The following is a 23,001-nucleotide window of genomic DNA, read 5'->3' as shown; positions in this document are numbered from 1 at the left end:
GCCAAGAACTCAGAGATCCTCCTGTCTTAGCCTCCCAAGTACTGGGATTACAAGCATGAGCCACCATACCCGGCTTATTATGATCTTTTCCATCTCTTAACATTTTAAGAACAGGTGTCTGTACTCAGGGAAGAAGGAATTAAAGGTAATGGTGGGGGAAAGAATGATTAATATACTTCTATCCTAGGCCCAGAAATAGCCTGGCTTAGTTCTGCGTTCACCTTATCAGCCTAGATTTATTAGGGGGGTGGGAGGACTGGTGGGCAGGAATAACAGCCACCTACAGTGAAATTAAGCTCTGTTCCCAAATGAGTTCTGCTAAAGTGTGATTTATAGAGTGTTAAACAATTTACCAGCAAGTATGAGCCATGCTACCAAAATTGTGTTACTGTACAAACTTTTCCACAAATGTGATTTGCAAAAAAGCTTCAGAGCTGAGAATCCTGCGTCTGTGGCCATCTGTCCTATCCCAATCCCCCGAGAGGTGTGAAGGGGTGTGTGAAAAGCCACTAGGTGCCATGGAAATTCAGCCACCCAATGTCACATTCACCAAGGAGCCCAACATTGGCTGAGGATGAGTAGGCAGCTCAACGTACCAGGCACAGGGCTGAGGGAAAGCCACAAAATAGGTAAGGTGTCACGACCACAACCTGCATCCCAAGCGTTTCCCTCTCTGGGGTAAGAAGGGGCTGTTGGCTGAAGAGGCAACAGCAGACGAGGGGAGGACTATAGCACTCAGCTGCCTGTGTGCCCTGCACGCCTTTCTATGTCCAACTGCCTCACTTAACCCGCAAGATAGTTAGGCAGTAGAGACACCTCCCCCTTGTCTCAGGGGTTGAGTAAGGAACTAGCGGATGTACAAATAAGAGCACAAAGAGCCCCACAGAACAAATGTGATTACCATCAACACTGTGGCTCTGTCCTGCTTAGATATTACAAAAACAACTGACCATCAATGAAGTCAAGGTCAGAGCTTTGCCCTCTGCAGAGCAGTGTCTCTAGCCCTCCATCTTCACCCCACCTCGAGGTCTGTTTAGACACCAACAAAACTGTTCCAAACCAGAGTCCAGGGGCTATGGCTTGGATCTGCAAAGTCTCCAAAGGCCCATGTGTTAAAGGCATGGTCTCCAGGTTGGCACTATGACAAGGTGGTGGAACCTTTAACAGATGCAAGGTCTTCAGGTCATTGGGGAAGGGGGGGATGCCCTTCAAGGTTAGAAGGACCTTGGTCCATTCTTTTATTTATTTTTGTGGTACTGGGGGTGGAACCCAGGGGCTTTTCTACCTCCAGGCTACACACCCAGACCTATTTCCTACTTTATTTGGAAACAGGGTCTCACTAAGTTGCTGAGAGCCTTCTAAGTAGCTGAGGCTGGCTTCGAACCTGTGCGATCCTCCTGTCTCAGCCTCCCAAGCGCAGGGATTACAAGCGTGCACCACCATGCCTGGCCCTTGGTCCATTCTGATGACGTAGAAGAAAAGAAACAAAATTTTAGGTAGAAAGGAGACACAATGGGAAGCAAAGTAAAAATACGGTTTTATATCTGAAATCTTCAGTTTAAGAGAGACTTGGTTATTCTTCTAAAGCCAGGCCCACTACTTTTATATCATAATGGTCTGGCTCAGGAAATTCCTTAGGTGATTATATTTTTACCTTTTGTCTGCCTCCAGAAGATCCCCAGAAAAAGTGACACCTTTTGTTAAAAAGCCCTGCTCCCAGGCTTCAAGTCTCTGCTCCTTGGGATTCTTATCTAAAAGAAATTCCCACCTTTTTTGAACCAGAAAGCTTCAAATAGAAGAGATGGCCAACCCATGTGACCTGGCCTACCCCTCTCTAGTAAGGCCTGCAAGAAAATATAGCTTTGAAGAGCTCTGGGCCATCTGGGGTCATTCTGAGCCACTGGGGGCAGCTTTTGCAGCTCTTGCCCTCTCCCTGCACTGCTCTCATGTTCTGGGGATATGGCTAGTGCTTCCCCTGAACGTGTATCTTTACTTGAATTAAAACCCCTGCCTTTACTTCTCTGACTGGCATGTGTTGAAGTTCTTTTTGCCATGGAAGCTGAGAACCCACAGAAGTTATGGTGTTGCCCGTGACCCCTTCCCTCTTTCTTTCACTTTCCAGCCATGAGGGGAGATGTCCGGCCCTGCCGTACGCTGTTGTCACAGTGTGCTGCCTTGGCACAGGCCCCGAACAAGAGGACCAATCATTAAAGACCAAACCTCCACAGCCCTAAGCCAAAATGAGTCTTTCCTTGGAGGAATAATGATGGGAAGCTGACTAACACATGAGGGAATGTGCTATGCACCAGAAGGAAGAAAGAATAAAACCCAGCCCAGAAGTGGTGCACATGTGTAATTCCAGAACTTGGGAGGCTGAGACTGGAGGGTCACAGGTTCGAGGACAGCCTCAGCAAGTAGTGAGACTCTTATCAACCTAGCAAGACCCTGTTTCAAAATAAATAGAATTAGGCTACGGGTGTACCTTGGAAATAGAACAACCCTGAGTTCAATCCCCAGTGTACCAGTTTGGGAATGGCCTAGGAAGATTTGAGAAAGCTCTGATTATTAATATATTTCAAAAATTGGGTGAGAGGCAGATCTATGAAAGGACTTGGTTTCTGCCAAGAAGCAGGCAACCATTCCAATGTAAATTAACTTAGCTAAAGGTAATTAACAAGTCTATAGGAGAGGGGAACTAGGACTTCCTCATCCTCTAGAATTCTAAAGAGAGGTTTACATAATTGGATAATGTAGCTAGGATGGGAGGAGGGGGTCAACCTTCATGAAAGGAGACACCTCAGCGGGAAAAAGTAAGGGGAGGAACTTTACAGGGGCTTTTACTATCTCAGAATTACATGAAACAAGATGGAGGATGTCATGTTTTTAAAAAGTCTGTTCCGTGTTTTGTACTTCAGTGATTTCGTTCGAAGCACCCTCTCTTGTTACCCTTGGGTAACATGAGACTATAACTATCTTCTGTATTTCTATCTTTTTAATAAACTTCTTTAAATCTTCAGCAAGAGTCTGGGCTATTGCATATTTATCCTTAGCTCAGGACAAGAACCCGCGGTTTTTGTGTTTGGGGGGAATTATTCCCAGGGGTCTAACAAAGGTCCCTGGGGACAGTTCCCCTAGACAGTAAGTCACAGTCCAAACCTCATCATCTTTTCTCAAAACCGTAACACCAGTAACACCCACACACACACATACAAAAAAAAAAACCCAGTCCAGGCTTCCCCAAGTTCAGTGCAACTGAATAGTCACACAAACTAAAGTGTGCTGGAATATGTAGAGTTGTTTAGAGGGTGGAGCAGCTGGCTCCTGCCTAGAGCGGGGCAGAAGAGAATCTGTAATAGATTTACAGAAGAGGTAATGGTCGATTTATTTATTTATTCATTTATTGCGGTACTGGGGATTGATCTCAGGGGCATTCTACTTTCCAGCTCTATTTTTTTCCTTATTTTGAAACAGGGTCTCACTGAGTTGCAAAAGGCCTCACTAAATAGGTGAGGTGGTCCGCAAACCACAATCTCCTGTCTCAACCTCCCAAATGCTGAGATTAAAAGCATGTGTCACCACGCCCAGTGAGGTCGGAGATTTACAGAAGAGGTAGTCACTTCAGAAGAGGTGACTTCTTACCCATTGAACTGTGGCCCAAGACTAGGATTTCAAAATACTGAGTGAAGAAAGGAATCCCCAGTAGAAGACACAGAGCAGTGGGTGGGGCCCTTTGGGATGGCTAGAAGAACCAGGAGCTGATACCAACATCTGGCTTCAGATATAGAGAGGGCGTGTTATCTTCCAATTATGGCATCAAAGGCCAGTTACTACTGTCTCACTGTGCCCTCCTCGCCCACTCTTCCAGGCACATGTACGTGTACACACACACACACACACACACACACACAGCGCCAGCGCGAGCACGAGCGAGCAGGAAATCCTCTTGGAGAAGAAAGCCGGGCTTCCTGGGTGTTCATCGGGCAGATGGCCAACCCGGAGAAGCTGGAAGGAGTCTATATTAGGATGCACTCTGTGGCAGTTGTTTCCCCAGCACCTTTTGCAGACTCCTGTTTCACTGAAAATAATTCTTTTACTTCCTGCACATCCTAAAAAAATTGCAAGTATGCCCGGGGTTGTCTCCATTCTAAGTCTGTGTGGATAAAGAGCAGCTGAGGAGTGCTGTCACTGCATGTTCTTTGGAGGTGAGAGTTCTCTCTTCTTCTCACCTAATGCAAAGTCAGGCATCCTGGGCTGAGGCTCTAATCCTGCTCCCATTAGCTCTGTTAATCATGAAAAGCAGTTTATATACACAAAGTGTTTACGAATCCCTTCTGCTGGGTAAGTGTTAATAAGCCTACTTTACAGATGTGGAAAGACTCAAGGATGTGAAAATTTGCACAAGAACATAGAGAGTAAAAAGCAAGGTCACAATTCAAACTCAGTTCTTCTGAGGTTTCAAAGCCTTTCTGCTGTGCCACAATTCCTTCAAGCTGTGTTACTCAAAAGTCACAAATTCAAAATAGTACTGCTGTGTGATACAACAAATGTCTCTTAACCCCCATTTGTAGTCCCAGATTCTTTCTCTGCCAAAGGACAGAACTGCAACAGACCATTTCTAAGATTCCTTCCAACAATAAAATTTAATCTACTTATTATCTACTCAGAGCTTAAAAGTGTGCTGACTGGTGACCCATATAATCATGTGGAGCTCATATATACACTGAGAGATGGAAAACCACTACCATCTCCCCCACTTTGCAGGGAAGAATCCAAGGCAAGAAATGGCCAATGGCGACTTAACCATTGCACCAGGAAAGGAGCTCAGACCTCACACTTTCACCCTGCACAAGATACTGTCTTTCTAGAGCACTGTGGCCTGAACATGCTGAAGCCTGAAGACTCCCGTGCCCCTCTGAAAGGAGGGGAGTAGTCTCTGAATGCAAGAACCACTTGAAGAAGAGAAATGCTCGTTCACTATACAACTGAGAAGCGGGGCTTTTCCTTGCATTGCTAGCACTCATAACAAGCACCACTCCGTGAACTGCCGTCCTTCCCCAGACCATCCTGCCTTTGAAGCTGCGTACTCCAAACTCACACACCTATTCCCAATGTTCTAGAAATCAGACCCAGCTCAACACAAGAATAGAGAGACCTCTGAATGCTCAGCTCCATGCTAGCTGAAACTGCAGAGAGAAAGACCAGATGTCAGGACCCCTACTGATTCCTTCCAGCTGTTCTACTGGGGGTTGGGGGCTGGAGGATTGAACCCAAGGGAATTCTACCTCCCAGCTACACCCCCAGCACTACTTTACTTTTCATTCGAAAATAGGGTCTATGTTGCTGAGAGCCTTGCTAAATCATTACTACAGCTGGCTTCAAACCTACAATCCTCCTCTCTCAGCCTCCCAAATACTGGGATTACAGGTGTACCACTCCTGGCTCTTCCCACCACTGTGTGTGTGTGTGTGTGTGTGTGTGTGTGTGTGTGTGTGTGTGTGTGTGTTACTGAGGACTGAGCCCCAGGAGCATTCTACCTCTGAGCTATACTTCCAACCCTTTTTATTTATTTATTTTTTGTGTGTGTGGTACTGGGGGTGGAACCCAGGGGCTTTTTTCCTGCCTCTGGTATATTCCCACACCTATTTTATATTTTATTTGGAAAGAGGGTCTCACTAAATTGCTGAGGGTCTCACTAAGTTGCTGAGAGCCTCACTAAGTAGCTGAGGCTGGCTTTGAACCTGTATGATCCTCCTGTCTCAGCCTCCCAAGCAACTGGGATTACAAGCGTGCGCCACCACGCCCGGATTTTTTTTTTTTTTTTTTTTTTTGCAGTACTGAAGATTGAACCCAGGAGCATGTTACCTCTGAGCTACATCCCCAACCCAATTTTATTCTTTATTTTAAAACAGGGTCTCACAAAGCTGCGGAGGGCCTCACTAAGTAGCTGAGGCTGGTCGCGAACCCAGATCCTCCTGTCTCAGCCTCCTAAGTACTGGAACTATAAAGCGTGTGGCACCATGCCCAGCTATTTTTTTATTTTGAAACAGGGACTCACTAGGTTGATGAGAATCTCACTATTTGCTGAGGCTGTCCTTGAACATGCAATCTTCCTGACTCAGCCTCCCAAGTACTGGGATTACAAGCCTGCGCCACCACAGCCAGTTTCCCACCATCTTTAAAGTCCTTTACACCCCTGTCTTCACGTTCTCAGGAAAGACAGGAACTTCCCTGGATAACCTGCTATCATTCCAGTTTCTCCAATTTAAATCTCTCCAAGAAGCCAGGCATGCTGGTGCCCACTTGTAATCCCAGTACTTGGGAGGCGGAGACAGGAGGATCCTGGGTTCACAGTAAGCCTCAGCTACTTAGTGAGGCCCTCTGCAACTGAGTGAGCTCATGTTTCAAAATAAAGAATAAAAATAGGACTGGGGGTATAACTGGGAGGTAAAATGCCCCTGTGTTCAATCCCCAGTACCACAAAAAATAAATAAATCTCTCTAAGCATACTAATGCACATGACTTTTAACACTTAGGAAGAAACCCAAAACTTCAATTTCTCAGTTTCTGAAAGACAACTTTCTAAACCCTGACTGTGTTAGTTATACTGCAATCAACTATCACATTTAGGCTTCCTAAAAATATCATCCCAGTACAATGTCTCCTTTTTTGCTCCCACGTGCCCATCCCCCAAGCGCACACACATACATTTTATACTGTCACTTAGACACTGGAGGGTGTAATTTAAATGTCTTTAATAGCATCTACTACAAGGACATTTGTACAATCCTTCACTTCAGAGATTTCACCTAAAGCTTTTACTGAATTCCAAGACTAAGTAGGTATATGTATGGATGGCAAACACTGACAATATAATTCAGACAAGAATTTAAAACGTATTAGAGTTGTTTATAACATCTGTATTTTTTCAATTTTCAGCAAAGTCCTTTAGTGCATTATGTAACCCAGTGCCTTGGTATGTATTAAGTATGCACTTAGTATCAGTTGAATGAATGTTGATACAGCTGAACCTGTAAATTAAAATTTTATTGCTAAGCCTGGTGTGGTGGCACAAGATTGTAATCCCAGCATTTGGGAGGCTGAGACTGGAGCCTCAGATACTTAGTGAGGCCCTCTGCAACTCAGTGAGACCCTGTCTCAAAATAAAGAATAAAAAATAGGGCAGGGGTGTAGCTTGGAGGTCAAATGCCCCTGGGCTCCATCCTCAGACCTGCAAAAGAAAAGAAGAAAAAAACAAACTTATTGCTGAGACTAGTGAGACTAGAGAACCACCATTTGCGGACAGCTTCAGCTACTTAATGAGGCCCTTTGCAACTCAGTGAGACCTTGTTTCCAAATAAAGAATAAAAGATAGGTCTGGGGGTATAGCTCAGAGGTGAAGTGCTCCTGGGTTCCATCCCCAGTATTGCAAAAATAATAAAAAATAATAAAAAACTATTATAATTTTGGTCATACTCTATTTGACCCTACAATTGCCATTTAAATCAACAGCAAATAATAGGCAGCTGCTCACAAAACCACTGCCATTTGAACTGTTCTAAAGTTGGTCTTGTTTAGAAGACAAATGGTTAGCAGCTGCAAGTTTAATTACAAAGTGGCAGGAAGGCAGAAAAGGAACCGGAGGGAATCCAAGTGCCACTTCATACAGTAAGCATGGAATTCCTTTCCAACAAACATCTTTCATTTCCTTGGGGGAAACTAATCCGGTCGTGCCCTCTGAACTTGGGAAAACACAGGGCTGTGCTTTGGGAGAAAAAATCCAGTTTAAAGGCTAGGCAAAGCTGGGAGAGTAGGGGAGTCACTCCTTTTAAACATCTCCATTCTGTTTTCAGAGAGTGTATAGGGCATGGGAAAATTCACCAGGCAACCAGTCCAAAGGCTTGGATTAATTAGATGTATGATGTTAACAAGTTACTTCCTTTGTCCCTCATTTCCTCCTTTGTAAAATAAAGGAGCAAAAATAAAAGGACAAGATTAGTTGAACTCCAGACCAGCACTAATACAACTTTCTGCAATGACAGAAATGGTTAAATGTGTTTTCTAATATAGTAGCAACTAGCCACATGTGGACACTGAATCCTTGAGGTGTCGCTGGTAGTTTAGAAACTGCTTTTTTTTTATTTTAATAATTAATTTAAGTATAAATAGCCACATGTGGCTATTGACTAGAGTTTTGGGGGAAAAAAAAAAAAGCCTGAGCACTAACACCTGAGTGCTAATCATTAACTTAGCTCCACCGTGTGCCAGTTGTGCAATCTTTGAGATGACTTCCCTAGACTTCACTTCCCCACTGTACAGCAGAATGCTGTAACCTTCTGCAGAATTAAGTGCAAATCTGAGATGTAGAGACCATGGAAACTGGTGGTGTGGTGCAGTCTGTAATCACAGACTTGGGAGGCTGAGACAGGAGGATAGCAAGTTTAAGGCCAGCTTCAGGAGCTTACTCAGCAACTTAGTAAGATCCTGTTTCAAAATAAACTAAAACAGGACTAGGGAGGGGGTGATGGCTCAGAGGTAGAATGCCCCTGGGTTCAATTTCCAGCGCCACAAACAAAAAGCCGATGTAAAGATAGATACCAAGTGGATTACTAGGCAATGGTGGCTACTTCTCCAGGTGTCTTTTAAGAAAACTTTCATGCCTTCTTACTTCTTCCTACTGCTTCTTCTTGCATTAGGATCCATTTTCATCAGCTCACAGATTCGAAGCTGTGGCCCCCGCTGGGTGTGGTGGTGCACACCTGTAATCCCAGTACCTGGGAGGCTGGGACAGGTTTGAGGCCAACCTCAGCAAGCTAGCAAGACCCTGTTTCACAATAAAAAGGGCTGGCAGTGTAGCTCAGAGGTAGAAAACAATCCTGGATTCAATATGCAGTGCCAACGACAACAAGTTGTGGCCCTACACATCCAGCCCTGTCTATTAAAAAAAGCAACTAGCTCAGGAATTGTTCCAGGTGATAAGCTTTGGGCAAGCCTCTGTGCCCTTGGAACCAGAGATTTCCGCTTACCCTGTCCCTCCCACATCACACCATCATGCAGGAATTCACAAACTCTTCCCTGTGACTGCATATCAAGCTGACACTTTCTTAGGTGCAACCAAAACACCTGTTGGTAACTTCTGGTACTTTCCTCACTTTCTCCTTGACCACCCCTAATCAAGATGGTGCAGCTTTTTATTTGGAAATGCTTTAGGGGTTTTTTAATTCTTCAGTAATTTAGAACACTCAGAAACACATCAAGATTTTTTTTTTTTTTTTTTTGGTGGTACTGAGGGTGAAACCCAGGGAAGCCAGGGGCTTTTCTACCTCCGGGCTATACTCCCAGACCTATTTTATTTTTATATTTTATTTGAAAACAGGGTCTCACTAAGTTGCGGAGAGCCTAAGTAGCTGAGGCTGGCTTTGAACCTGTATGATCTGTCTCAGCCTCCCAAGTACTGGGATTACAAGTGTGCACCACCATGCCTGGCTCGCATCAAGATATTTTATGACTAACCCAGCATTTAATTACCAAATAAAGTAAGGCAAGAGACTGTTTTAAAGGAATGTTCCAGTAAAATATTAAAAATGTTCTAATCTCTAAATTACTAGTAGATATGTCATATGCAAATATATACAATTATAATATAAATATAAGTAAGATCCTGGCCCAAGGGTTTTTTGGGGTTTTTTTTTTTTTGTTTTTTTGTTTGTCTGTTTGTTTTTGGTGGTGCTGGGATTGGAACCCAGGGGCTTTTCTATCTCCAGGCTATATTCCCAGACCTATTTTATACTTTATTTGGAAACAGGGTCTCACTAAGTTGCTGAGAACCTCACTAAGTAGCTGAAGCTGGCTTTGAACCTGTGCGATCCTCCTGTCTCAGCCTCCCAAGCACTGGGATTACAAGCGTGCGCCACCACGCCCAGCTCAAGGCCCAAGATATTTTGATGGTCTTCTTTAGTGGATGGAACCTTTCCTTAGCTTCAACAGTCAAGTTTCATCAGTAGACACAAATGAGTGTCTAAGATAAGCAAAATAAATTTTCTATTATACTAGTAAGTATTGGAATGTTAAGTGGCGCTCTTCATCCTGTTTCCCCACCATTCCACAAACTCTAAGGAGAGAGAGGAGCTGGAAGACAGGATGGCAACCTGGTGGGATTTCAATGTGAATTGGGTAAACCATTACACAAATGTTTACAGTTAGCTTGGAATTTTTGTTAATTTTTGAGGTCTCCCCTCAGACTTTCCAGAAGGCTTGTTTAACAAAGTGTAGTACAAAAGCAGGAGGGCAGCAGGCGTGGTGTCCCACTCTTGCGATCCCAGCATTTGGGAGGCTGAGACAAGAGGATCACTTTGCGGACAGCCTCAGCTACTTAGTGAGCCCTTAGCAACTCAGTGAGACCCTATCTCAAAATAAAGAATAAAAAATAGGGCTAGGGAGGTAGCATGCCCCTGGGTTCCATCCCCATACCAAAAAAAAAAAAAAAGAAGCAGGAGGGCAAATTATTTTAAAAGTTGGGGTTTTTTGTTGTTGTTGTTTATTTGCTGAGAGCTTTGCTAAGTTGCTGAGGCTAGATCTGAATCTGTGATCCTCCTGTCTCAGCCTCCCGGGTTTGAGGACAGCCCTCTGCAACTTAGAGAGAATCTGTTTCAAAATAAAATAGAGCTGGAGTATAGCTCAGAGGTAGAATGCCCCTAGATTCAATCCCTAATACCCAAAAAGAAAAAGAAAACTCAGTTAAACTGGACCCAGACAAACCTAAAAGGACAGCAATGATTGACTAATTAGCTCTGTCTACTTCCTACAAGTCCCCAGATTCAAGATTTAACCTGAATCTCTCTGGAGCCCAAGTGGATTATTCACTCAATTGTTCCGCTTTATCTGAAAAGCAAATGCACTTAAGAGCATTTGAGACTGGAAAACTTCTTGCTAAACCCTTCTTGCTAACAGTTAAACTCAAAATAGGTCAATTCCAGAAAGGCATGCATTTCAAGGGAACTTTCGTCTATGGTTATTTTGAAAACCACTGCTTTTAAAACTGACATTATGAAACTTAAATATAGGCCCTCCTACTCAGGATCAAGGACGAAAATACCTTTTCCTTCCCCCCATTTCCTTATTCTGTTTTCTCTCAATTACCTAGGAGAGAAGGGATAGAGAAGGGTAACTTTTCCACAGCATCATATTATTACTTGAGAAAAAAAATATATTTTAGAATACTGGATAAAGTTACCAAAATTCAGGGGACATTTGGTTATCAAAATTTGTGAAAAGTTGGAAATTTTTCAAACCATTTAGTATCCCAAGTAAAAACATGTAATATATACGCTATCAGTAAATGAGATAAAAGCTCAACCACCTCCTTCCGCTCCAGCAGTGTGAACTCCAGTAATTTCCTTCCGCCCTGGCTCTGGTTTCCTCATCTCTCAAATGAGCTCTCACAGAGCTCATGGCCCCACCAGCCCTAACTGGCCCTGCATCTATAAAGCTGGGCAGCTGCTTCCTATCTTCATGGCTCCCTGGAAAGAATATAAAACCCTGGGCACAGAAGGTCCTTATGAAGCCGCATTACACGTGAATGCCCCGAGACACAACTGCCCTGAAGAAATGCAAGCTGCGGCTGTTAAAAGGAAAAAGTTATGTTTTGCAGATGACACTAATAAACTGAGAAATGCCTATGTAGTCAATAAAAAAATGACTAGATATAAATGAATTTAAAAACTATAGGATGTCTGTAATACCAATACTTGGGAGGGTGAGAAAGGAGGATTGCAGGTTCAAGACCAGCCTCAGAAATTTAGCAAAACTTGTAGCAACCTAGCAAGACTGTTTCAAAACAAAACAAAAAAAAGTCTGGGGGTGTAGCTCAGAGGTAGAATGCCCCTGGGTTCAGTCCCTAATAACACACACACACAGGTAGTGGTGCACACTTGTAATCCCGGTACTAGGCAGGCTGAGACAGGAGGATCGCAGGTTCATAGCTAGCCCTAGCTACTTAGTGAAGCTCTCAGCAACTTAGACCCTGTCTCAAAATAAAGAATAAAAAATAGGGCTGGGAGCCAGGCCTGGTGGCACAGACTTGTAATCCCAGTATTTGGGAGGCTGAGATGGGAGGATCGCGGTTCACCGACAGCCTCAGCTACTTAGGCTCTTTGCAACTCAGTGAGACCCTGTTTCCAAATAAAGAATTAAAAATAGAGATTGGGGTGTTGCTCGGAAATAGAGTATCCCTGGGTTCCATCCCCAGTACCTCAAAAAACATTTTTTAAATAGAAGATATTAGAACTCATTTTGGAGATAAATTAACTTAAACCTATACCTCACACCAAACACATTAATTCCACAGGGACAAAAAGTTAACCACATAAGGAATAAACAAATCTAAAAGGAGGTCACATACTCCAGCTAGTTGCAAAGAAGTGATAGATGTCTAAATGTTAAAGAAAATTAGGCTATCATAATTTTTTCAAACATACTTTTAAGCCAGACATGGTGGTGCACGCTTGTAATCCCCGCACTTGGAAGACGGAGACAGGAGGATCGCGCAGGTTCAAAGCCAGCCGCTTGCTCTGGCTTAAGAGACCCTGTTTCCAAATAAAAATGTAAAAATAGGTCTGGGAGTGTAGCCCGGAGGTAGAAAGGCTTCCAGGAACCCCAGTACCACCAAAAATAAATAAATAAATAATAAGACAAAAAAGTGAAGTGTTTACTCCTCTGGTGAGGCCATTATAACTTAAAAAAACATACTTTTAAAGATTAAAGAAATAAAATGTTTAATACAACATTAAATATGATTGGACAATATGTAGTAACCACACAAATTATAAAACTTTAAAATACAAAGGACATTAAAATGATCAAAAGGGGGGGAAAAAACTTTGCATGGGGGGGAAAAAACTTTGCATGTGACTTCAAAATGTTCTGCCTCATAGCACAACTCCTTCCAACCTACCTATCCAGCTTCATCCTGCTCCCGCACAGCCGCACTGAGCCACCTGGGCTCCAGCTCCCAGCCTCCCTGGTGAAGGCTCCTACAGTCTCGCTGCCTGCCACGCCCCTCCCCACCCCAGGGAAATCCTAGACATCCTCCAGGACCCAGTTCAAATATCATCTCCGAAGGCTCTCCCGTCTCCCGGCTGGATGTGTGGTCTCCCTCCTCTGAGCGAGTTTCCACAGTGCTTTCTTTGTACCTCTTCTTTGGGGGCATTTTTCTTCCTCCACAGCCATTTGTTTCGTTCTCTGGCCCCTGCTGATAGCCTTCTTCCCTTCCCTTCCTATTTAGACTTTAAGATCCTTGGAGGCAGAGATAATCTTACTCATCTGAGTCATCTACCTGCAGCTCCTAACACAGTGACTTACATTCAGTAAATATTAATCTAAACTGAAATGATGAAATACAGAAAATAATCCCATTTTTTAAAATATAGCTAACAATGAAAAGAAGGCAAATTGGTTTAAAAAATCATATACTACCTATTAAGCTGTAATATATTTAAATTTTTATGGATATATATTTACTATATATATTTATAAATATACAAATATTTATATATTTGTGTATATATATGCTACATATGTATATATAAGACCTACAAATTTTTTTTAAAGTCTGGAGGTTTAAAGAAACAGGTGAAATATACACTATAAACCGGCTCAATCTTTTTTTTTTAACATGCTGTTAATATGTAACAACAGCGGTAGCATGGTTCATTGCCTTTCAGTTGGTGAGTGAATTCAACTGAAAGCAAAATAAAATTGGTTCAAAAACAGTTACAAGCCGGGCATGGTGGCACACCATTGTAATCCCCACGCTTGGGAGGCTGAGACAGGAGGATCGCGTTGGTTCGAAGCCAGCCTCAGCTGCTTAGTGAGGCTCTCAGCAACTTAGTGAGACCCTGTTTCCAAATAAAATATAAAATGGGTCTGGGGAGTATAGTCCGGAAGTAGAAAGCCTCTGGGTTCCACCCTCAGTACCACCAAACAAACAAACAAACAAACAAACAAAAACAACAGTTACAAGCCGGGCATGGTGGTGCACGCTTATAATCCCAGCATTTGGGAAGCTGAGACCAGAGGATGGAGCAGACAGCCTCAGCTACTTAGTGAGGCCCTCTGCAACTCAGTGAGACCCTGTTTCAAAATAAAGAATAAAAAATAGGGCAGGGGTGTAGCTCGGAGGTCAAATGCCCCTGGGTTCCATCCCCAGACCCGCCAAAAAAAAAAAAAAAAAAAAAGTTACAAAAGGCCTGACATGGAGCATGCTTATAATCCCAGTATTAGGGAGGCTGAGACAGGAGGATCACAGTTTACCGGCAGCCTCAGCTACTTGGCCAGGCCTCAGCTACTTAGGAAGGTCCTTCTCAATTCAGTGGGACTCTGTTTCAAAATAAAGAATAAAACATAGGGCTGGGGATGTAGTTTGGAGGTACAATGCCCTGGGTTTTAAGCAACTAAGTGCCATTAGCATAGCCAGAACTTACCATAGTCTACTCTTCATCCAACAGAAATGACAAGTATGAGGATTATGCCTATGTGTAAAAGGGGTAGGAGAGAATGATGGGCTCATCTTAAAGATCGAAGAAAAAAAAGCTGGGGAAGGTGCAGGCTTGTAATGCCAGTACTTGGGAGGCTGAGACAGGAGGATCACAGGTTCAAGGCCAGCCTCAGCTATTTAGGCCCTCCCAACTTAGTGAGACCCTGTTTCAAAATAAAGAATAAAGCCCGGCTTGGTGGCACACACTTGTAATCCCAGCATTTGGGAGGCTGAGACAGGAGGATCTCAGTTCAAAGACAGCCTCAGCTATTACTTAGGCCCTTTGCAACTCAATGAGACCCTGTTTCAAAATAAAGAATAAAAAATAGGGCTGGGGGCATAGCTTGGAGGTAGAATGACCCTGGGTTCCATCTCCAGTACCACAGGGGGGAAAAAAAAAACAGCTGGGAGAGCCGCGCGTGGTGGCACACACTTGTAATCCCAGTATTCAGAAGGCTGAGACCGAAGGATCACGGTTCTTGAACAGCCTCAGCTAACTTAGTGAGGCCCTCTGTAACTTAGTGAGACCCTGTTTCAAAATAAAGAATAAAAAAGAAGGCAGAGGGTGTAGCTTCGAGGTCGAATATCTCTGGGTCCCATCCGTAGTACCGCAAAAAAAAAAAAAAAAGAATAAAAAACAGGGCTGAGGGTTTAGCTTGGAGGAAGTAGAATGCTCCCAGGTTCCATCTCTAGTAACACACACACACACACACACAAACACACACACACAATAAAAATTTTAAAGAGGTATTTTGTATATCCAAACTTTCTAGAGTTCTCATTAACTATTCAAAGAAGGAAAGGAGGAGTAGAGGTCATTCTACTTGTGCCTACTTTCTTTAGCCTCCTTGTAACCTTTTCTTAATCTTTTTGTTTGTTTTTGTTTGTTTTGTAGTACTGGGCATTCTACCCGAGCTGCATACCCAGCCCAATTTTTTATCTTTTAGAGTTTGAAGCAGAATGTCACTAAGTTGTAGAGGGCCTAAGTTGCTGCGGCTGGCTGCAAACTTGAGATCCTCCAGTCTCGGCCTCCCAACCTGACTCCCTTTCTGACATCAAAGCAAGATGCCCCTGGGAGCATCACAGAGAAACCAGATACCCTATCAGCATTTCAGCAGTAAGCTCTTCACCAGGGTCCAGAGAGGCCAAACAAGACACTATTCCTCCTTGGAGGAGTTAAGTTAGCAAACAGGTATGCGGGCCTCTACACAGCTCTCATGGGATTTTGAACAACAAAAGCAGAGCATGGGATAGAAGTAAAACCACAAATCAAGTAGCAAGAAGAGAACAGGGTGATTTTTCAAAATTGGCAGCATCTGGAAGGGAACAACAGAAACAAAATCAGGACCCTACACTTTCTTTCTCAGGCCTGCCTCATCTTATCCTCCTAGCCTTTGGGCTCTCTGGGTTCGTTTTCTCAACCTGTCAGAAAGACCCACTGCTGCTTGTCCTGTACTTGACATGGATGAGATAGGAAAAAACCACCATTTATACGCAAGAAAGGCAGCCGACAGGGTTTGTGGTGGTGATGGCTGGGTTTCCATGTGTTTGAGTGACATGGGTCTTGCTATATTGCCCAGGCTGGTCTCCTGAACTCAAGCAATCCTCTGACTCAGTCTCCTGAATAGCTGGGGCTACAAGCACGCAACACCAGGACAGGCTTGAGTTTTTTCAAATCTACCTGCAAGGATGTGTTTTATCTGCAGTGCTATAGTCACAAGGGTCCAGATAGATTCCCTAACAAGATAAGAGGGTGGGGGAGATACATAGGTACACTTAGTAGTAAGTGTAAGAAATGGTAGCAGAATGGTGGAACATGCCTATAATCCTAGCATTTGAGAGGCTGAGACCAGAGAATCGCAGATTCAAGGCCAGCTTCAACAAATTAGCAAGACTCTGTTTCAAAATAAAAAATAAAAGCTGAGCATGGTGGCACATGCTTGTAATCCCAGCTAGGAGGATGAGATAGGAGGATCGCAAGTTCTCGGCCAGCCTCAGCTACTTAGTAGTGGGGTCCTCTGCAACTTAGTGAGACCCTATTTCAAAATAAAGAATAAAAAATAGGGCTGGGGGTATAGCTTGGAGGTAGAATGCTGCCGGGTTCAATTCCCAGTACCACAAAAATAAAAATAAAATAAAATAAAAAAATAACATAGGGCTGGGAGTGTAGCTTGGAGAAAGAATGTTCCTGGGCTCAATCCTCGGTCCTCGGTGTGTGTGTGTGTGTGTGTGTGTGTGTGTGTGTGTGTGTGACACACACACACACACACACACACACAGTAATAAGTAGCCGGGCCTGGTGGAGCATGCTTGTAATCAAAGCATTCAGGAGGCTGAGACATGAGGATCCCGGTTCGAAGACAGCCTCAGCTACTTAGTGAGGCTCTCACTAATGTAGTGAGACCATTTCCAGATAAAATATAAAATAGATCTGGGAGTGTAGCCCAGAGGTAGAAAGCCCCTGGGTTCCATCCCCAGTACCATACACACACACACACACACACAGAGCCCTCAAAAGGCTGTCTCAAGATTCCTGTTCCTTCCTCAAGGGCCTCACACTCTAACAGATGTATCTTCCTTACAAACCTAGCAGAACTGCTAATGCTATGAACCGTGCTCTGAATGCAATTAAGTCTGCATGTTTCAAGGTTACACAGAAATACTTCAAATCCAAAATCATAGATAATACCAAGGCCAAGCAATGAACCCTCTTGAGTTTATTTAGCACCTTATAGCAGTCAAAGCATATCAAAGTGTTATCTTGTTTCATCTTCATAATACTATTTTTGGGTAGAAACTGTCCAGCCATTTACTTAGCAAGTATCAACCTAGTACTGCCTATGTAGTAGACACTATTCTGTACACTCAGCAAGGAACAAGGCGAAGCCTCAACCATTATAAAATTCACATTTGGAGGCAGGGGGGCAATAAACACATATGCTTTGCAACATTAGTGGTAGCACCACAAAGAAGAAAAAGGCATAAGCTGGGCGTGGTGGCGCATGCTTGTAATCCCAGCATTTGGGAGACTAGACAGGAGGTTCACGGACAGCCTCAGCTACTTGGTGAGGCCCTGTACAACTCAGTGAGAGCCTGTTTCAAAATAAAGAATAAAAAATTGGGCAGGGGGTGTAGCTCAGAGGTCGAATGTCCCTGGGTTCCCTAGACCAGAGGAAGGAGGAGGAGGAGGAGGAGGAGGAGGAGGCGGCGGCGGCAAACCAGGCATGGTTGTGCACGCCAGTAATCCCAGCACCTAAGAGGCTGAGACAGGATGATCACAGGTTTGATGCCAGCCTCAGTAACTTTGTGAAGCCCTCTGCAACTTAATGAAGCCCTGTTTCAAAATAAAAAAATAAAATAGGACTAGGGGTACAGCTCAGAGGTAGAATGCACCTGGGTTCAAACTCCAGTACCACAAAAAAAGAAAAAAGAAAATCCTATGCTTAAAGTTTCTGGTAATATAAGAAAGGTAGATAATAAAAAAATCCCTAGTTTAAAAAAAATGGCAATGATTAAGTCTTTAAACAATCAATGACACAAAAGATACTTTAGGTGATCTATAAGGAAATTACATTTTCACGTGTAAGCATAGAGGTGATGATTGCTTTCTTCCTCCCCAGGAAAGATGATTCATTCCAGGAAAAGGGAAGAGCATTTGCAAAGGCCAGGAGGGAGTATGACCTTCCCATGGAGGAAGTGAAAGAGGACCAGTGTAGAGGAAGAAAGGAGCGGCAGGAAATGAGTAAAACAGATCTGGGGCTGGGCTGGGGGTCCTGGCAGGCAGTCACTTAGGATCTCAGAGTAATATAAAAAGTTTGGATTTTAAGCCAGGCGTGGTAGCACATACTTGTAATCCCAGTACTTGGGAGGCTGAGACAGGAGGATCTAAATTCTCACGCAGCCTCAGGTACTTAGGCCTTCAGCAACTTAGTGAGATCCTGTTTCAAAGTAAAGAATAAAAAATTGAGGCTATACCTCAGAGGCAGAATGCCCCTGGGTTCTACTCCAGTAACACAAAAAAAAAATTTTTTTAAGATAGCAGTTTGAGCCAGGTGTGGTGGTGCACACTTGTAATCCCCACACTTGAGAGGCAGAGACAGGAGGATTGTACAGGTTCAAAGCCAGCCTCGCTGGCTTAAGAGGCCCTGTTTCCAAATAAAATATAAAATAGGTCTGGGAGTGTAGCCTGGAGGTACAAGGATTCTATCCCCAGTACCACCAAAAAAAAAAAAAAAAAAAAGCAGTTTGGATTTTATTCTAATTGCAATGGAACCAGAAAAACATTTTAAACAGAGGGAATGATATATTTCTAATTTATTACTTTTTTTGTTTGTAGTACTGAAGATTGAACATAGGGGCATCTACCTCCAAGCCATACCCCTATCCCCAGCCCTATTTTTTTTAACCTTTTTGTGTGTGTGTGGTACTGGGGATGGAAACCAAGGGCATTCTACATCGGAACTACACCCCCACACAAGCCCTATTTTTTTTTTTTTTTTTTTTTTGAAACAGGGTCTCACTGAGTTGCGGAGGGCCTCACTAAGTAGCTTTGGCTGTCTGGGAAACGCAATCCTCCTGTCTTAGCCTCCCAAATGCTGAGATTACAAGCATGCACCACCACGGCTGACTTTTATCCTTTATTTTGAAACAAGGTCTCACTAAGTTTTGGAGGGCTTCACTAAATACCTGAGTCTGGCCACAAACTTACCTCCCAAGTATTGGGATTGCAAGCAGGTGCCACCACACCCGGCTCTAATTCATTATATTAAAATACTTAGGATCCTAACAATATGCACACGTATTTTTGCATTCTTTTTGAGGACCCTCCCAAACTTGCATAAACTTCAGGTTCCATATTACTCAGCTCCATCTCTAGGTGAGGTACAGCAATCCTGAACATTTATTAACAAGGGTTCTTCACTGGCAATGGACTCTTTTCCTCCCTTAATTCATATTGTCCAATGTTTAAAATTGTCCTGTAACCTAATCACAGAAATTACAAGCTCAGCAGAGTTCTTTCTGCCAGCAGCCCAAGATAAGAGAAGCTTTGCCTGACAAACACTCAGATGAAAGGTGAGGGTGTGCACACTTTCCCCGCTCACTAGTGCTAGGAAATATGGGGGAACAGTCCCTGTTTGTCTCAGGCAGCCTACACAGCTACCTCCTATTGTAACACAGCAATGAGTCAGGGAGATGCAGAAGGCAGGAAAACTAAGCTAGGGAGGGCCGTGTGTCAAGAAGCACCTTCACACACACATACACCACCAAAATGGAAATTACCTCCCAGTGTCCTTCAGCCCTCTCACAATACCAGTAACAAAAGCACTGTGTGTGTGTGTGTGTGTGTGTGTGTGTGTGTGTATGTGTGTGTGGTACTAGGGTGGAACTCAGAGGCTTTCTACCTCCGGGCTATACTCCCAGACCTATTTTATACTTTATTTGGAAACAGGGTCTCACTAAGTTGCTGAGAGCCTCACTAAGTAGCTGAGGCTGGCTTCGAACCCGTGCGATCCTCCTGTCTCAGCCTCCCAAGTGCAGGGATTACAAGCGTGCGCCACCACGCCCAGCCTCAAAAGCACCATTTTTTTAAATTTTTACTATATTGAGCTCATTTAATGTTCACAACTAAGGTAAGTAGATTCTGTGATTATCCCAATTTTGTAGATAAATAAATAAACCTAAGCCTAAATGAGACTAAGAGACTTGACCCAGGTCACAAAACCACAAGTGACAGAGCCAGGTTTCAAACTCACTCAACTCCAGAGCCCAACCTCCTCCTAGTCCCACCCAAATTTCTCTCCAACCAACTAATTTCTCCAACCAAGATAGTTTCTTCTTTTTTTTTTTTTTTCTTTGCAGGTCTGGAGATGGAACCCAGGGGCATTCTACCTCCAAGCTATACCCCCTTCCCTACTTTTTATTCTTTATCTTGAAACTGGGTCTCACTGAGTTGCAAAGGGCCTCACTAAGTAGCTGAGGCTGTCCGTGAACCGCAATCCATGGGTCTCAGCCTTCTGAATGCTGTGATTACAAGCATGTGCCACCACGCCAGACTCTTATTTTTTGAAACAGGGTCTCACTGAGTTGCCAAGGGCCTCGCTAAGTAGCTGAGGCTGTCCATGAAGAGGGATCATCCTTTCACTCTAGAATTGAAGGTAGCCTAAAAAGGGGCCTATTGGAAATAGGTCTAAGGAACCTAAGTTCACAAAAGTTCACCACTGGCCTCGTGACCATTATTGGGATGGACAGTCACCAAACCAACAGGTCTTGGGGTTATAAAAAATTAGGGAAAAGAGGCAGAAGTGATGGTGTATACCTGTAATCCAAGCACCTCCAGAGACAAAGGCAGAGGATCACAAGTTAAGAGGCCAGCCTGGCCAACAAACTTAGCAAGATCCTGTCTCAAAAAAGGGCTGAGAGCCGGGCATGTTGGCACACGCTTGTAATCCCAGCATTTGGGAGGCTGAGACAGGAGGATTGCAGTTAGAGGGACATCCTCAGCTACTTACTGAGGCCCTCTGCAACTCAGTGGGACCCTGCTTCAAAATAAAGAATAGAAAACAGGGCTGGGGGTGTGGCTTAGAGGTAGAATGCCCCTGGGCTCCATCCCCAGTACCACACACACAAAAAAAGGGCTGGAGATGTAGCTTAGTGGTAAAGTGCCCCTGGGTTCAACCTCACTACAATGAACAAGTGAATAAATAAATAAATCTAGGGAGGGAGAAAGGAGGTTACAGAAATTACCAAGGGCTGAAGGTCCCTGCCTACTTCAATGACTTTATCAGCAAGCATAGAGGTTAAAGAGTAAGAATGGAAGCAGGCTGTGGCGTAGGCTTGTAATCCTAGTACTTGTGAGGCTGAGACAGGAGGAGTGCAGGTTCACGACCAACCTCAGCAACTTAGTGCGGCCCTCCATAATTTAGTGAAAACCTGATTATTTCTCCAGCTACCCAGGTGTCTCTCCCTCATGATACTGTCCCTTGCCCACAACCCAAAAGAGTTGAGAGCTCATAAATCCCCATGAAAACAGCCTCATGAAATAAGTGCTGGTATGTGAGCAACACTGCATACAGAGGACCCTGCTGCAGTGTCCAGGGTCATGGTGTTCACTCGGGAGTTCAGAGCTCATACATAGTCAAAGAAGAAAAATCCAGGGAACCACTGGTGAGAGGATGGCTTGTTGAATGATGATCAGGTAAAGAGGACAGTCGCTTCCCTTCAGCAAGGCAGTTCCCAGGAAGAAGGCCAAGGACGGGGAGTCCCCAGACAAGGGGAAAGCCTCGGGAAGTCTGCGTACACGCGCCCCCGCTGGCCAGGCGGCCCACCGGCTACCAGGACCCACAGGTGTCAAACACCAAGGTAAGGATGGGGTTTGCCGATCACAACTCCGCACTCCATACCGGAGCCGGCCTCGCAGGCGCAGGTGCGATCTTAATTCTTTGCGAGACATTTGCGTCCACATCCCGTTCCGGACCAGAATCCCAGGGGATCACATTCTGAACACAGCCGCGGGGAGGGAGGGGAGATGCGCTTGCTTTCATTTTCTCGGCAGAAGACGGGTCAGCGGCCGGGACGAGTGAAAGGGTCGAGAACGGGGGGTGAAAGTCGACACTAGCCGGGTCCACTCACTGGTCTGAGTCAGGAGCACGATCAGTGCTTAGTCACCGACACCGAGGCGGCGGGGAGTCCCTCGCCCCCCGCCAGCCCGAGCCGTACGTGACGACCCGCGCGGAGCCGGCGCGCCCGCACCCCGGCCGCGGCCGCCCCGGGGCCTCCCCCCGGCGCGCGCTCGCGCCCCCGACTTACTCCGCCGAGCTGGTCCCGTTAACCGCGGAGCCGTCGGGGGCCGGGTTCAGCTGGATGGGCGTCGGCTTCTTTTTGGGCATTTTGTACCGGGAAGGAGCTCCCAACTCCGAGGGGAGGAGAACGGCCCCTCTCGCGCCGGGTCCCGGCCCTGGGGCTGCCTTCGAGGCGACCCTGCACAGAACCGAAGGCGCGGGTCTCGGGGACCCCCGCCCCACCGCGCGGAGCTCGGCGCGCAAGGAGCCCACGGGCTGCCCGCGGGCGGCAGAGCGGGACGGGCGGCTCGGCGAGCCGGGAGCCCCTCGCTCTCGCCCTCGGCCGCACTTCCTCACACTCCGCGGCCCCAGCGCGCGCGGGAGCGCCCCGCTCCAGCCCCGGCCCGGGAAAGTGCGGTCGCCGCCGCCGCCGCCGCGCTCCGGCCCAGCGCGCAGCCGTCCCCGGGAGGGAAGGGGAGCGGAGGCGGGGCGGGCGGGCGGGCGGGGCGGGGAAGCCTCGCCGCCTCCCAACGCGGCGCTCCTCACGCCCACTCCGCTCCGCCCCTACTGCCTCGCGACAGCCAATGGGAGCGAGCGACGGCGGTAGATGACGCGGAAGTGCGTCACGGGGGCGGAGCCCGCGGGCGGCTCCACGGCGCCCTCTGCTGCCCGGAGGCGCCAGGTGGACTCAGG

At 45.4% G+C, this 23,001-nt stretch overlaps 1 protein-coding gene across 1 annotated transcript in view; it reads right to left on the bottom strand.

Annotated features, from left to right (window-relative positions):
• Positions 1-22,416, bottom strand: part of MAP2K1 (mitogen-activated protein kinase kinase 1) — a gene marked incomplete at both ends in the record, with an annotated part of 98,657 nt that extends 76,241 nt beyond the window's left edge. The window contains one exon of the mRNA XM_080692788.1: positions 22,337-22,416. Within this exon, the coding sequence (XP_080548914.1) occupies positions 22,337-22,416 (80 nt within the window). The remainder of the gene's footprint in view (positions 1-22,336) is intronic.
• Between the last annotated feature and the right edge of the window lie 585 nt (positions 22,417-23,001).

This window comes from Muscardinus avellanarius (genome assembly GCF_963383645.1).
Source record: "Muscardinus avellanarius genome assembly, chromosome: 3".
Taxonomy (NCBI): Eukaryota; Metazoa; Chordata; class Mammalia; order Rodentia; family Gliridae; genus Muscardinus; species Muscardinus avellanarius.
This window is presented reverse-complemented; position numbering and strand designations above follow the sequence as displayed.